The sequence below is a fragment of the Anomaloglossus baeobatrachus genome, chromosome 12 (genome assembly GCF_048569485.1).
Source record: "Anomaloglossus baeobatrachus isolate aAnoBae1 chromosome 12, aAnoBae1.hap1, whole genome shotgun sequence".
Classification (NCBI taxonomy): Eukaryota; Metazoa; Chordata; class Amphibia; order Anura; family Aromobatidae; genus Anomaloglossus; species Anomaloglossus baeobatrachus.
In genome coordinates, this window is record NC_134364.1 from 135,240,366 (window position 1) to 135,257,981 (window position 17,616).

General features: G+C 48.3%; 1 protein-coding gene across 1 annotated transcript in view; it reads left to right on the top strand.

The window, feature by feature from the left end:
• Positions 1 to 17,616, top strand: part of PLA2G4F (phospholipase A2 group IVF) — a 178,854-nt gene that overhangs the window by 89,677 nt on the left and 71,561 nt on the right. Inside the window, exons 8-10 of the mRNA XM_075330911.1 lie at positions 10,188 to 10,354; positions 14,636 to 14,749; positions 14,829 to 14,866. Of these exons, the coding sequence (XP_075187026.1) occupies positions 10,188 to 10,354; positions 14,636 to 14,749; positions 14,829 to 14,866 (319 nt within the window). The remainder of the gene's footprint in view (positions 1 to 10,187; positions 10,355 to 14,635; positions 14,750 to 14,828; positions 14,867 to 17,616) is intronic.

The following is a 17,616-nucleotide window of genomic DNA, read 5'->3' on the forward strand; positions in this document are numbered from 1 at the left end:
ACAGCCCATACAGAAATCATACCAGGTGTATACTGCCCATACAGAAATCATACCGGGTGTATACAGCCCATACAGAAATCATACCAGGTGTATACAGCCCATACAGAAATCATACCAGGTGTATACAGCCCATACAGAAATCATACCAGGTGTATACAGCCCATACAGAAATCATACCAGGTGTATATAGCCCATACAGAAATCACACCAGGTGTATACAGCTTATACAGAAATCATACCAGGTGTATACAGCCCATACAGAAATCATACCAGGTGTATACAGCCCATACAGAAATCATACCATGTGTATACAGCCCATACAGAAATCATACTAGGTGTATACAGCCCATACAGAAATCATACCAGGTGTATACAGCCCATACAGAAATCATACCAGGTGTATACAGCCCATACAGAAATCACACCAGGTGTATACAGAAATCATACCAGGTGTATACAGCCCATACAGAAATCACACCAGGTGTATACAGCCCATACAGAAATCATACCAGGTGTATACAGCCCATACAGAAATGACACCAGGTGTATACAGCCCATACAGAAATCATACTGGGTGTATACAGCCCATACAGAAATGATACCGGGTGTATACAGCCCATACAGAAATCACACCAGGTGTATACAGCCCATACAGAAATCACACCAGGTGTATACAGCCCATACAGAAATCATACCAGGTGTATACAGCCCATACAGAAATCATACCAGGTGTATATAGCCCATACAGAAATCACACCAGGTGTATACAGCCCATACAGAAATCACACCAGGTGTATACAGCCCATACAGAAATCACACCAGGTGTATACAGCCCATACAGAAATCACAACAGATGTATACAGCCCATACAGAAATCACTCCAGGTGTATACAGCCCATACAGAAATCATACCAGGTGTATACAGCCCATACAGAAATCACACCAGGTGTATACAGCCCATACAGAAATCACACCAGGTGTATACAGCCCATACAGAAATCACACCAGGTGTATACAGCCCATACAGAAATCACACCAGGTGTATACAGCCCATACAGAAATCATACCAGGTGTATACAGCCCATACAGAAATCACAACAGATGTATACAGCCCATACAGAAATCACTCCAGGTGTATATAGCCCATACAGAAATCATACCAGGTGTATACCGCCCATACAGAAATCATACCAGGTGTATACCGCCCATACAGAAATCACACCAGGTGTATACAGCCCATACAGAAATCATACCGGGTGTATACAGCCCATACAGAAATCACACCAGGTGTATACAGCTTATACAGAAATCATACCAGGTGTATACAGCCCATACAGAAATCATACCAGGTGTATACAGCCCATACAGAAATCATACCATGTGTATACAGCCCATACAGAAATCATACTAGGTGTATACAGCCCATACAGAAATCATACCAGGTGTATACAGCCCATACAGAAATCATACCAGGTGTATACAGCCCATACAGAAATCACACCAGGTGTATACAGCCCATACAGAAATCATACCAGGTGTATACAGCCCATACAGAAATGACACCAGGTGTATACAGCCCATACAGAAATCATACTGGGTGTATACAGCCCATACAGAAATCACACCAGGTGTATACAGCCCATACAGAAATCATACTGGGTGTATACAGCCCATACAGAAATGATACCAGGTGTATACAGCCCATACAGAAATCACACCAGGTGTATACAGCCCATACAGAAATCACACCAGGTGTATACAGCCCATACAGAAATCACACCAGGTGTATACAGCCCATACAGAAATCACACCAGGTGTATACAGCCCATACAGAAATCATACCAGGTGTATACAGCCCATACAGAAATCACACCAGGTGTATACAGCCCATACAGAAATCACACCAGGTGTATACAGCCCATACAGAAATCACAACAGATGTATACAGCCCATACAAAAATCACTCCAGGTGTATACAGCCCATACAGAAATCACACCAGGTGTATACAGCCCATACAGAAATCACACCAGGTGTATACAGCCCATACAGAAATCACACCAGGTGTATACAGCCCATACAGAAATCACAACAGATGTATACAGCCCATACAGAAATCACTCCAGGTGTATACAGCCCATACAGAAATCACACCAGGTGTATACAGCCCATACAGAAATCATACCAGGTGTATACAGCCCATACAGAAATCACACCAGGTGTATACAGCCCATACAGAAATCACACCAGGTGTACACAGCCCATACAGAAATCACACCAGGTGTATACAGCCCATACAGAAATCACACCAGGTGTATACAGCCCATACAGAAATCACACCAGGTGTATACAGCCCATACAGAAATCACACCAGGTGTATACAGCCCATACAGAAATCACACCAGGTCTATATAGCCCATACAGAAATGATACCAGGTGTATACAGTTTAACTTAACATTTGCTAAAAAAAAAAATCCACGTTTCTTTATGGCATAGGCCACACCAAAAGTCACCAATGCACCCTCATTTGCAAAAAGAATAAATAAAAGAATATTTTTTTATTATTAGGTTACACTGTATCTATTGGCATGATTTTTATATGGGCTCCGTTCCCTAAATAATTGTTTGTGCAGTTTAATTGGCATTTGGGGGGTGACAGACGTTTAAATACCATATTTCTTGGCAGCACATTGAACACACGCTGCCAAGACCAATGCTATTCTATGTGCACAGGACGATCATGTTATAGATCGTACTGTGCACATGAAAGTGCGGTCACAGACTATAATACACGATCTATCTTCTTGATATAGCGGATCAGTAGGCGTTTAGCCGCTTCAGGACCACCCATTGTAAATTTTCTGGGCTCTGTGCAGGGCCTACGTATTTTTCCAGTCGGCGGTCAGGCGGGGATGGCGACCTCCTGCGTGCTGCCATCTCTGAGATTCCGGTGCAGTAGTTCTGCCCGGAGACCACATCAGCATCTGATTGCATTAGGTCCTGATGATGACCCTTTACAATCGTCTATGTGCCACGATCAATAGCGGTGGTGGCACATAGAAGTTAGAGAGGAGCAGTGAGTGGTTCTCTTACCTCTCCCGGCTCTCCTGTGACACCATCACGAGGGAGCCAAGTGTTATCATGGCAGCTGGAGGTCACATGATTGCCTCCAGGTCTGCCATGTACGGTGGCCTGTCAGACCAAGGCTGCCGCAGGCTCTCACAAGCCATCTGCAGCCTGACGCTGCCTATATAATGCATTGCTATGCTGCTGCTGCACGGCAATGCATTATACCAGTGATCAGACTAAGAAGAGTAAAAGTCCCATATAGGGACCAGGTAAAAAAAAAGGTGTTAAAAAATATAAATTATACTCAAAGATGCATTTATTTATATAAGAACAAAAATAAACACGTATAATACACGTATTTGGTATCGCCGTATCCGACCCGACATTATCTATAGACCTGTCACACTATTTAACCCCTTAAGTGACCATTTTTAAACAATGAATCCAAAAAATGCTTTTTCATCATGCTCCAGAAAAAAAAGTGGAATAAAACACAAGCAAAAAGTTAAACATAAGCAAAAATAGCATTACTGAAAACTACATCTTGTCCCGCAAAAAACGAGCCGCCACACAGCTCCATCAGCGGAAATATAAAAAAGTTATAGCTCTGAGAATTAGGCCTTGTGCGCACTGGGAAATGGAATTTTCTTGAGAAAATTCCGCATGCTCTCAAAGATTACCGCACCCGCGGTAAAAAACCGCGGGAAACCGCACCCGAAAACCGCATGCGGTTTGCTGCGGTTTTACCGCGGTATTATTCGCGGTATTGCCGCGGTTTTGCCGCGTGCGGGTTGGGATGTGCTTTATTGCATTCAATGCAATAAAGCACATTGAAGGAAAAAAAAAAAAAAAAATTAATTCTGAGATAGTAGATAGACAGAAGAATAGATAGAGGGATAGACAGACAGAGGGATAGATAGATAGATGACAGATCGCTGCATTTCCCACGGTCGGCAGTGAGTTCACATTACCGGCCGTGGGAAATGACCGGTAATTACCTCTGCTGTCTGCTGCTTTCATTCAGCGCTGTGTCTGTGACAGTCGCGGCTGGATGAAAGCAGCGCAGGACCTGTGGATTACGCCGGAGCGGTGGATTACGCCGGAGCTTTTTTGCGGGAGGGGTTAATAAAAGGGTGAACGAGGCTTGTTTGTTTTATTTAAAATAAAGGATTTTTCGGTGTCTGTGTTTTTTTCACTTTACTTACGGGTTGATCATGTCAGCTGTCACATAGACGCTGCCATGATCAAGCCTGGAGTTAATGGCGGTGGTCCCCCACCACCATTAACCCCTTGTATTACCTTGCTGCCACTGCTACACGGCGGCAAGAAGAGCCGGGGACACGCCGGTATTGCCGCATAATGCATGCGACAGTGCCGGGGCAGCTGCGGCTGATATTCTTGGCTGTGGGAGGGGGAGTGAGGCGGGGGACATTAACCCTGCCCCTCTCCCTCCCCAGCCTGAGAATACCGCGCCGCTGCTGTGTGCTTACCTCGGCTGGAAGGTAAATATGCAGTGGAGCCCACGTTCTTTGTTTTCTATATTTCCGTTTTCTTTCTATGTGTGTTCTATGTGTCTGTGTTCTATGTCTGTGATGTGTTCTGTGTCTGTGTGTGTGATGTGTTTGTGTTTACTCTCTGCTCCGCTTCCTCTTTCTGTAATGACATCACTTCCCTGCAAAACCGCAAGCAAGTGATGTACATTACCGGAGGTAAACCGCGAAATACCGCAGGGAATAACGCAGGAAAACGCAGTGAACCGCACAGAATTTGCTGCCTGCGTTATTCCCTGCGGGATTTCATGATAACATTGGAGTCAATGGAGTGAAATCCCGCAGCGATGTGCGGAAAAGAAGTGACATGCACTTGTTTTTGCTGCGGGATTCCCGCAGCAAAACATGCAGCTGTCAAATTCCGCCCAGTGCGCACAGGATTTTTTTTCTCCATAGGATTTGCTGGTGATTCACTGCAGAGATGTTATGAACATTTTCTGCAGCGAAACATGCAGCAAATCCGCGGAAAACCCACGGCAAAATCCGGTAAGTGCGCACATAGCCTTATGATTATTATTTATTATTATAGTGCCATCAATTCCATGGCGCTTTACAGGTGAAAAGGGTGTACATAATAGGGACAAGTACAATAATCATAAACAGTACAAGGCACAGACTGGTACAGGAGGACGGAGGTCCCTGCCCGCGAGGGCTCACAGTCTACAGGAGGAGAGAGGACCCTGCCCGCGAGGGCTCACAGTCTACAGGAGGAGAGAGGTCCCTGCCCGTGAGGGCTCATAGTCTACAGGAGGAGAGAGGACCCTGCCCGCGAGGGCTCACAGTCTACAGGAGGAGAGAGGTCCCTGCCCGCGAGGGCTCACATTCTACAGGAGGAGAGAGGACCCTGCCCGCGAGGGCTCACAGTCTACAAGGGATGGGTGAGGATACAGTAAGTGAGGGTAGAGCTGATTGTGCGGCGCTGTATCAGACTGAGGGTTAAGGCAGGTTGGTTATAGGTTTGTCAGAAGAGGTGGGTCTTCAGGTTCCTTTTGAAGCTTGTCAAGGTAGGCAAGAGTCTGATGTGTTGAGGCAGAGCATTCCAGAGTATGGGGGAGGCACGGGAGAATTCTTGGATGCGATGGTGGGAAGAGGAGATGAGAGAGAGTAGATCTTGTGAGGATCGAAGGTTACGTGCAGGTAAGTACCGGGAGACTAGGTCAGAGATGTAGGGAGGAGACAGGTTGTGGATGGCTTTGTAGGTCATGGTTAGGGTTTTTAACGGGAGTCATTGGGCAATGGGAAGCCAGTGAAGGGATTGGCAGAGAGGAGAGGTCGGGGAATAGTGAGGGGAGAGGTGGATTAGCCGGGCAGCATAGTTTAGAATAGATTTTAGGGGTGCGAGACTGTTAGAAGGGAGACCACAGAGCAGGAGGTTGCAATAATCCAGGCGGGAGATAATAAGGACATGCACTAGGGTTTTTGCAGCTTCTTGGGAAAGGAATGTACGGATCCGGGAAATATTTTCGAGTTGAAGGCGGCAGGAGGTGAAGAGGGCTTGGATGTGTGGCTTCAAAGAGAGATCCTTTGATTACATTTTTATTTGGATTTTTATATTCATTGGGATACAAGTAAAAATATATCTGTGTACCGTGTTAGCCAGTAGAGATAAAAAAATTGTTTAAAAGAAGTGAAGTCCTCAGTGGTTGATACCTTGTAATGGCTAACTGAAAAGATGGTAATAATAGCAGCTCCAGACTCCTCAGGTCTCTTGAGATTTTGTGTTATACCGGCCTGATGGACAGACCTGAGTAGTCTGGAGCCGCTATTATCACCAGCTTTTCCGTTACCATTAAAAGGTATCAACCACAGAGGACTTAAGTTCTTTTAAACAAACTTTTTTTTATATTCATTGGTTCATTTAAGTTCAGAAAGATGTGTTAAGTCTGTTGACATATGGATATAATGCCCAAACCTGGAAGAAAAATAATGTTATTATTCTGTTTATTTAAAAAAAAATGCTCTTTGACTTGGAATGGCCAGAACTAGTGTTGAGCGGACCTGGATCCGCAAAATCCGGATCCGCACGGTTTGAGAGCCCGGTCCGAGTCCGACCAGTACCCGGGATTCGGGGTGCACGATCCGGATCCGTAGGGTTTTTTGGGGGTTTTTTTCTCCCTCTCCCTCTCCCCCTCTCTCCCCCTCCACTTTACTCACAGCTGGTTGCACCCCATCAGACGTCACCACTTGCCCTAGATATTCTATTCGTCTTTGGAACAATTGTCATTTTTTCGGCTTGATCTTCAGGCCATGATCTCGGAGTCGTTGCAGATCCTGCTAACTACGCCAAAATGTAAGTCGTGTGCAGGGTGGGCTCCCCAGTATACAGCAAAACCACGCACCAGGAAAGCGACTCTAGGCAGCTGCATAGATAAATCATTGCTTTACTTTATGAAAGAAACAGAATAGAATAATATATTTACAAGGCCAAAGGCAGACACCCCTGTGCTGCGCCACCTGTAATGGTGATTTATACCCCCTTCTCACCAACCTTTGCCTAACCAAGGGACTGTATAAACAGTCGCCTAATACCTGGTAATCCCTCTGGAAAGCAGGTGTGTGTGTGTGTGTGTGTATAATGTGTGTGTGTATATGTATGTGTGTGCGTGTTTGGATGTGTGGATGTCACTGCCCCCCTGTGTGTGTGCGTGTGCGTGCGCGTGTGCGTGTGTGTGCGTGCGTGTGTGCGTGCGTGTGTGCGTGCGTGTGTGCGTGCGTGCGTGTGTGTGTGTGTGTGTGTGTGTGCGTGTGTGTGTGCGTGTGTGCGTGTGTGCGTGTGTGTGTGTGTGCGTGTGTGTGTGTGTGTGTGTGTGCGTGTGTGTGTGTGTGCGCGTGTGTGTGTGTGCGCGTGTGTGTGTGTGTGTGTGTGAACACGCCCTACCAGTGGTGCAGCACAAGAGCTCACCTCCACCTGACCTCACCGTTCCTCAGTCTCTGACATTGGCCCTGCCCTGGCCGCACAGCAAATAAACAGAAGAGTTGATCCAGCCGAGTACTAACGGGGATTTATTTGTGCATATTCAGACAGTGCACAGAGGACGTTAACGCATTTCTGGCTTCACGCCCTTAATCATAACGTTAATGAATGTTACCCGCTCCATTATATACTCCCCCTCCATCTGGAGCAATCAAATGAGAGCGAGAACATATGTGCCAGCAAAAAATGCTGAATATACAAAGGGGAAAGTGAAGACGAGTAATAAACAGAACACAAATACTTTAAAACTAAAATCTGTTGTTGAAACCACATATAATGCTCTTATTGTAATGTTCCCAATCCATCAAAATTGACTGGAAGCTCATTTGAGACTTATTCAATTAAAGGAGTTGTCCGACAAACTCAAAAATTTTAGTTAACCTAATCTGTGCTGTATTGTCATATTAATCACCCTACATTGTTATTTTTTGTTTTCTAACTTTTGTTCCTCTTGAATTATACCTTTATTCTCTGCAGCTCTCTGTTTACATTCAGCTCCAGCAATCTGACCACTTCCTGTGCAAAACCTCAGTCAGAGCTGGCACCGCCCACCCCAGTGTCCAGCCCCTCCCCAGTGTCCAGCCTCGCCCTTTGTCCGCCCCCTGCACACACACATTACCTGTCAGTATATTCTGCCCCAGCACCTGACCTGTTATCACTACAGCATTGGAAATAACAGCCCTACATCGGGCTCTGCACCCCAAACCACATCGGGCTCTGCACCCCACACACACATCGGGCTCTGCACACCACACACACATCGGGCTCTGCACACCACACACACATCGGGCTCTGCAAACCCCCCTCCCTCCCCCCCACACACACACACACAGCGCTCTGTACCGACCCCCCCAGCATCGTTCTGCACCGACCCCCCCTCCCATAGAGAACACATGTAGGGAATACTTACTTACCCCTCCTCGGTCCCCGCCGCTCCTGCACGTTCGTCCGCTATCTGCTCTGGACATATCAGCACAGTAGTGACGTCACCGCTGTCCTGAACTGTCAGAAACAGTCAGCGGGACAGTGATGAGAAGCAGCTCTGCGCTCCCTCTCCTCAGTGCTTTCAAATTTCAAATGTATCGGCATCACAGATGCTGCTGATACATTTGAATGTGCGATCCTGAGCAGGGGGCCCGTGCTGGCGGTGACACTGCGGCAGCCGCAGGCAGGCCCCTCCCCTTAGCTCACGGGTCCCACAGCAGTGGTGGGGAAGGTTGCGGGGAGAGTATGGGGTGCGGGGGAATGTGTGGGAGGGTGCAGGGAAGGGGGTGGGGACTCACGCACTGTAACCGCCCAGTAGGGCGGCAACATGCTGTTCCCAGATTTGCATGTCAACATGGTCCTGCCCATGTTGACATGAAATGACCAGAAGCAGCAAAATCGCGTCAGGAGCGGTCACATGACCCCTCTGAGCCGGGGGAGAGGGGCTGACAGCAGGGCAGGTAAGTGCTCTCTATCTACTTACCTGCCCCAATGTAGCCCAATAGGGAAATAATAAAAAAAAGTCAAAATAAGCCGGATAACCCCTTTTAATTTTCCCCTTTGTATATTCAGCATTTTCTGCTGGCACATATGTTCTCGCTCTCATTTGATTGCTCCAGATGGAGGGGGAGTATATAATGGAGCGGGTAACATTCATTTAAGGTTATGATTAAGGCTACTTTCACACATCCGGTATTTGCTCTGCGGCACAATACGGCACTCTGCAGAAAAACCGCAACCATTTTTTTTGCCGCCGGTTGCGGTTTTTTTTGCATAGACTTACATTAGTGCCGTATTGTGCCGCATGGGCTTGCGGTCGGTCCGGTTTTTGCCGCATGCGGCAGATTTAGCCGATGCCGCGGCCGGATGAAACGTTGCCTGCAACGTTTTTTGCTCCGGCAAAAAAAACGCATCGCGCCGCATCCGGCCGCTGCGGCACATTTTTCAATGCATGTCTATGGACGCCGGATGCGGCGCGATGCGGAAAAAACCGGACGGGCCGCATGTAAAAACTTATGCAAAGGATGCGGTGTTTTCGCCGCATCCGTTGCATAGCTTGCACAGCCGGATTGAGCCGCACTGCTAAAACCGGATGTGTGAAAGTAGCCTAACACACTCTCCCCCTCGCACACTTACACGTTATGACGTGAGTAGTAGCGCTATTGAGACGGCGATAATGGTGCTGACATGTAGATGTGTGGATATGCACACACGGGATGCACTTTATTATGCGCTGATAAATACGTGATGTATAAGCCGTGTGAATGCCGTATAGCCAGCGGCTTGTATTCTGTTGGAGGCAAAACACTATAGAAATCCACTTCTTTGCACTTGTACCTCACTTCAGAAAGCTCTAGACATGGCCCTAAACGTCACTTTCTCTAATATTAACCTATGGAGTGCTGCCACTAATTTTTACATAGCGCTGAAATAAAAAGGATAGGACAAGCCATGTTCCGTAATACTAAGTCCCGCTGTTGTAATGTCTTTATCTGACAATTTCTCTGAATTCATCTTTTTTTTTTTTTTCTCTAAAACCATAGGATTGTGGTAAAGTGGGAGAATGTGGGGGGTAATGCAACCTAAATCTGATCATTTGTAATTCTCCAGGGGACTATATACTGAAGCTGGCCGTGCCCGGGTCTTACGAGAAGCAGATCAGTGCTCCAATGAAGCAATCCCAGACGGAAGCAGACGGCAGATTTGTTTTCCATGCGGATAAAGAAATGAGTCCACATCTGGACGTCTGTCTATTAAAGACGCTGAAAGTAGCACAGGTATGTTATTACAAAACGCCGCTCTAACTTATGGTAACCCTTTAAGGACCATTGTAGAGTACAGCGCTTTGTTTCCAGTGATCACACATTTACAAGTGCATATCGATAAATTAGAATATGATAAAAAAAATTATTTATTTCAGTAATTCCATACAAAAAGGGAAACGCGTATATTATATAGAGTCATTACACACAGAGGGATCTATTCCTATATATTATATAAAGTCATTACACACAGAGGGATCTATTCCTATATATTTTATATAGAGTCATTACACACAGAGGGATCTATTCCTATATATTATATAGAGTCATTACACACAGAGGGATCTATTCCTATATATTATATAGAGTCATTACACACAGAGGGATCTATTCCTATATATTATATAGAGTCATTACACACAGAGGGATCTATTCCTATATATTATATAGAGTCATTACACACAGAGGGATCTATTCCTATATATTATATAGAGTCATTACACACAGAGGGATCTATTCCTATATATTATATAGAGTCATTACACACAGAGGGATCTATTCCTATATATTATATAGAGTCATTACACACAGAGGGATCTATTCCTATATATTATATAGAGTCATTACACACAGAGGGATCTATTCCTATATATTATATAGTCATTACACACAGAAGGATCTATTCCTATATATTATATAGAGTCATTACACACAGAGGGATGTATTTTACGTGTTTATTATATACTAGAAGGTGGCCCGATTCTACACATCGGGTATTCTAGAATTTACGTATTGTGTAGTTAATGTATGATTTTTGTTATATATATATAGATGTTGTTGTGTGTAGTTGCCAAGCGTTTGTGTAGGGCGCTGTACATGTTCTGGGTGTTGTCTGGGTGTGGCGGGGGGTGAGAGCGGTGTTTGTGTTTTGCGTGTGTTGCGTTATTTGTGGAGCGCTGTGTGTCTGTAGCGTTGTGTGTGTGTGTGTTGTGCGGTTTGTGTGGGTGTGGGGTGTGTGTGTGTGGTGTGTTTTGGGGTGAGGTATGTTTTGTGCAATGTGTGTGTTGTGCGGTATGTGCGTATATTTATGTATGCCGCGGTGTTTGTGTGTTGGGTAATGTGTGTGTGCGGCGTTGTCTGTGTGTGTGGGTGTCTGTGTAGGGCAGTGTTTGTGGTTCCCAGTGTGTATGTGGTGTTTTGTGCAGTGCATGTGGGGGAGGTGTGCACCCCCGATCGTGCTCCATCCCCACTCCTCATCGTGCTCCATCCGCCATGCTGCGCACCCCCCATCGTGCTCCATCCGCCATGCTGCGCACCCCCCATCGTGCTCCATCCCCCATGCTGCGCACCCCCATCGTGCTCCATCCCCCATGCTGCGCACTCCCCATAGTGCTCCATCCCCCATGCTGCGCACCCCCCATCGTGCTCCATCCCCCATGCTGCACACCCCCCATCGTGCTCCATCCCCACTCCCCATCGTGCTCCATCCCCCATGCTGCGCACTCCCCATCGTGCTCCATCCCCCATGCTGCGCACTCCCCATCGTGCTCCATCCCCCATGCTGCGCACTCCCCATCGTGCTCCATCCCCCATGCTGCGCACTCCCCATCGTGCTCCATCCCCCATGCTGCGCACTCCCCATCGTGCTCCATCCCCCATGCTGCGCACTCCCCATCGTGCTCCATCCCCCATGCTGCGCACTCCCCATCGTGCTCCATCCCCCATGCTGCGCACTCCCCATCGTGCTCCATCCCCCATGCTGCGCACTCCCCATCGTGCTCCATCCCCCATGCTGCGTGCACTCCCCATCGTGCTCCATCCCCCATGCTGTGCGCACTCCCCATCGTGCTCCATCCCCCATGCTGCGCGCACTCCCCATCGTGCTCCATCCCCCATGCTGCGCGCACTCCCCATGCTGCGCACTCCCTCCCCCATGCTGCGCACTCCCTCCCCCATGCTGCGTGCACTCCCCATCGTGCTCCATCCCCCATGCTGCGCACTCCCCATCGTGCTCCATCCGCCATGCTGCGCAGTTCCCATCGTGCTCCATCCCCCATGCTGCGTACTCCCAAACGTGCTCCATCCCCCATGCTGCGCACTCCCCATCGTGCTCCATCCACCATGCTGCGCACTCCCCATCGTGCTCCGTCCCCCATGCTGCGCACTCCCCATCGTGCTTCGTCCCCCATGCTGCGCACTCCCCATCGTGCTTCGTCCCCCATGCTGCGCACTCCCCATCGTGCTCCGTCCCCCATGCTGCGCACTTCCCATCGTGCTCCATCCCCCATGCTGCGCACTCCCAAACGTGCTCCATCACCCATGCTGCGCACTCCCCATCGTGCTCCATCCCCCATGCTGCGCACTCCCCATCGTGCTCCATCCGCCATGCTGCGCAGTTCCCATCGTGCTCCATCCCCCATGCTGCGTACTCCCAAACGTGCTTCGTCCCCCATGCTGCGCACTCCCCATCGTGCTTCGTCCCCCATGCTGCGCACTCCCCATCGTGCTCCGTCCCCCATGCTGCGCACTCCCCATCGTGCTCCGTCCCCCATGCTGCGCACTCCCCATCGTGCTCCGTCCCCCATGCTGCGCACTTCCCATCGTGCTCCGTCCCCCATGCTGCGCACTTCCCATCGTGCTCCATCCCCCATGCTGCGCACTCCCAAACGTGCTCCATCACCCATGCTGCGCACTCCCCATCGTGCTCCATCCCCCATGCTGCGCACTCCCCATCGCACACATCTGATCGCATACACTCACACACACACCCCACTTCTCCCTGTGCCCACCGGTTGGCGGTCCCACGCCGTGCTCCTCTGCCGACACTCACAGATCCGATCGCATACACACACTCACACTCACACATCAGAACACACTCACACACATCCGATCGCATACACTCACACACACACACTGAAGATATCGCACATACGCGCTAACACAATCACAACATCCGGAGATACCACATGCTTCCGGCCATGTGATCCTCCGGCAGGTCCTAGAAGGTCACTGCACGCAGAGTATCGCCGCCGAGAAGCAAGCGATATCACGGGATGTTGTGAGTATGTGGATGCGATCTGATGTGTGTGTGTGTGTGTGTGTGTGTGTCTGTCTGTTCTCACCTGGGAGTCGGGTCTCTGTCTGTATCGGTTCGGGGAATGCGTGAGGGGGGCGGGGCCGAGTTGCCAATACGTGCAGGGGGCCGGGGCGAGAGGCCAATCTGTGTGGGGGGCGGAGCCTGGTCGAGTGGCCAATCTGTGCGGGGGGGCGGAGCCGAGGCGAGGCGAACGGCCAATCCGTGCGGGGGGCGGAGCCGAGGCGAGGCGAGCGGCCAATCCGCTGTTTGTCACCGTAAGGACACAATTTTGGAGCAAGACAGACAGACAGACAGAATAAGGCAATTATATATATATAGATTATATAGTCATTACACACAGAAGGATCTATTCCAATATATTCTATAGAGTCATTACACACAGAGGGATGTATTTTACGTGTTTTTTATATATTATATAGTCATTACACACAGAGGGATCTATTTCACGTGTGTATTATATATTCTATAGAGTCATTACACACAGAGGGATCTATTTCACGTGTTTATTATATATCCTATAGAGTCATTACACACAGAGGGATCTATTTCACATGTTTATTATATATTCTATAGAGTCATTACACACAGAGGGATGTATTTTACGTGTGTATTATATAGAGTCATTACACACAGAAGGATCTATTTCACGTGTTTATTATATATCCTATAGAGTCATTACACACAGAGGGATGTATTTTACGTGTTTATTATATATTATATAGAGTCATTACACACAGAGGGATCTATTTCACGTGTTTATTATATATTATATAGTCATTACACACAGAGGGATGTATTTCACGTGTTATTATATAGAGTCATTACACACAGAGGGATGTATTTTACGTGTGTATTATATAGAGTCATTACACACAGAGGGATGTATTTCACGTGTTTATTTCTGTTAATGTTGATGATTATGACGTATAGCCAGTGAAAACTCAAAAGTCTCTGAAAATTAAAATTACCACAAAAGGCAAAGGCGTTGTTTTTCCCCGTTACCATATAACCTTGTCAAAATCCTTGTATGCGGTGGTCTGCATTGCCGTCAGGATCTTGGGCGATACACCGTCAGTCTTATACAGCAGTATAGCAGCATTTCAGGAGTAGGCGACATGTTAGGCTTTCCATTGTAACCACAACTGCTAACTCCATATATCCAAGTTACATAATCTTTTTTTTTTTTCCTCCTTTTAAAGAATGACCTGGGACCAGAACTTGATAAACGGACGTTATTTTTAGGTAAAGGATCTGTCCCGATGTCCTCACTTCCTATAGGGCAGGAGATTGACATTGATCTGCCTCTGTCCAAGGTATGATGATGATTTGTATTGATATAATTAAGTTGTACTGCACATCTCTTTAATTCTGTGTATATGTTCTTTTGTTTAGCATTACGTTGTCAATATGAGCATGACCAAGGAGGAGAGGTGAGTGCATTCTATTATATTCTTCAACAGGAAAATTCTATCATTAAATTACAGGGGTAACTCATTTTACTAACCGTACAAGTAACATATAACCCAGAATTGTTGTAGTCATTAGGATTCTAGTCCTTAAGATAGGTCATCAATATAAAATTGTTTGGGTCCGACCCCCGTCATCCCCCCTGATCAGCCGTCATCCCCCCTGATCAGCCGGCATCCCCCTCTGATCAGCCGGCATCCCCCTCTGATCAGCCGTCATCCCCCCTGATCAGCCGTCATCCCCCCTGATCAGCCGTCATCCCCCCCTGATCAGCCGTCATCCCCCCCTGATCAGCCGTCATCCCCCCCTGATCAGCCGTCATCCCCCCCTGATCAGCCGTCATCCCCCCTGATCAGCCGTCATCCCCCCTGATCAGCCGTCACCCCCCCCGATCAGCCGTCATCCCCCCTGATCAGCCGTCATCCCCCCTGATCAGCCGTCATCCCCCCTGATCAGCCGTCACCCCCCCCGATCAGCCGTCATCCCCCCTGATCAGCCGTCATCCCCCCTGATCAGCCGTCATCCCCCCTGATCAGCCGTCATCCCCCCTGATCAGCCGTCATCCCCCCTGATCAGCCGTCATCCCCCCCGATCAGCCGTCATCCCCCCCTGATCAGCCGTCATCCCCCCCGATCAGCCTTCATCCCCCCCTGATCAGCCGTCATCCCCCCCGATCAGCCTTCATCCCCCCCTGATCAGCCGTCATCCCCCCCGATCAGCCGTCATCCCCCCCGATCAGCCGTCATCCCCCCCGATCAGCCGTCATCCCCCCCGATCAGCCGTCATCCCCCCCGATCAGCCGTCATCCCCCCCGATCAGCCGTCATCCTCCCTGCAGGAAGCAGAACCCCGCAGCTCACATGTAGTGGCTACTGCGGAGTGCTGTGATCAGAGACGCTGTGCGGGAGACCACGGGAACTACTAATGCTGAGACGTGGTGCGCCGCTCCTTACACTCTATATCCAGCCCTGGAAGTGATCACAGCTGATTGGCTCAAAGACTTTGTATTGATTCTGTATCCATAGTGATGGACAACTGCTTTAATATGTAAAATCCATGAAAAAAAACTGCAGAATTCCATTTTATTTCACCTCACTTTTTTTAAAGTACATTTTATGGTAAAATGAATAATAACAATCAATGCTACAACTTGTTCAGGAAGCAAAAATCTCATAAGGATCAGTAGATAAAAAAAGGACAAACATGAAAATTGTCCATTATAGGAACAATTAAAGTGGCTCGCTTTAACTCCTTAAAGTGTGATCATGGGGGTCCAATACCTGGCACAGCTTCTGATTAGCTGAAATGGGGTCTGCCTAAAGCAGGGGTCCCCAACCTGTGAGTGGCAGCGGTCTGCCAGCTAGCTGCATGAGCACCTGTCCTAGCAAAGCGCTATGAAGAAAAGCTCTCCAGACGGTGAATCATGAGTATCCTCATACAGACGAGCAGCTCTGGCCTGGGGGGTAATATAAGCATGGTAAACTGGGGACAGGATGATAGTACCTGTGACCGTGTGCTGGGAGCGCTTGACCTGAGCGTACTGAATGGTTGTATTGGGTAACCCCTGCATATTGGTATATTGACTGCCCTGGTATTATTTAGGTGGAAACGCTTTGGCTGTCTTTATACTGCTAATGCGGGCTCAAAGTGTCACTAGTGGCTCACCACCCTCTCGGAGCTGAATATGGCTCTCAAGATAAGAAAGTTTGGGGATCACTCCCCTAAAGCATAATATTATCGATACATCAGTTGGAAAGCAGCAGTCCCGTACATTTACTTGCCGCTGCTGAGTGTTGCACATTATCTCCCTTTGACTTGTGTTTCTTGTAAATTCTCCTGTGTATTCCCAAGTAGGGTATGAAGGAGCGGTGACCCCGGTATATTCTGCTCCTTGTAGGGTATGAAGGAGCAGTGACCCCGGTATATTCTGCTCCTTGTAGGGTATAAAGGAGCGGTGACCCCGGTATATTCTGCTCCTTGCAGGGTATGAAGGAGCGGTGACCCCGGTATATTCTACTCTTTGTAGAGTGTGAAGGAGCGGTGACCCCGGTAAATTCTGCTCCTTTGTAGGGTATGAAGGAGCGGTGACCCCGGTATATTCTGCTCCTTGTAGGGTATGAAGGAGCGGTGACCCCGGTATATTCTGCTCCTTTGTAGAGTATGAAGGAGCGGTGACCCCGGTAAATTCTGCTCCTTTGTAGGGTATGAAGGAGCGGTGACCCCGGTAAATTCTGCTCCTTTGTAGAGTATGAAGGAGCGGTGACCCCGGTATATTCTGCTCCTTGCAGGGTATGAAGGAGCGGTGACCCCGGTATATTCTACTCTTTGTAGAGTGTGAAGGAGCGGTGACCCCGGTAAATTCTGCTCCTTTGTAGGGTATGAAGGAGCGGTGACCCCGGTATATTCTGCTCATTGTAGGGTATGAAGGAGCGGTGACCCCGGTATATTCTGCTCCTTTGTAGAGTATGAAGGAGCGGTGACCCCGGTAAATTCTGCTCCTTTGTAGGGTATGAAGGAGCGGTGACCCCGGTAAATTCTGCTCCTTTGTAGAGTATGAAGGAGCGGTGACCCTGGTATATTCTGCTCCTTTGTAGGGTATGAAGGAGCGGTAACCCCGGTATATTCTGCTCCTTTGTAGGGTATAAAGAAGCGGTGACCCTGGTAAATTCTGCTCATTGTAGGGTATGAAGGAGCGGTGACCCCGGTATATTCTG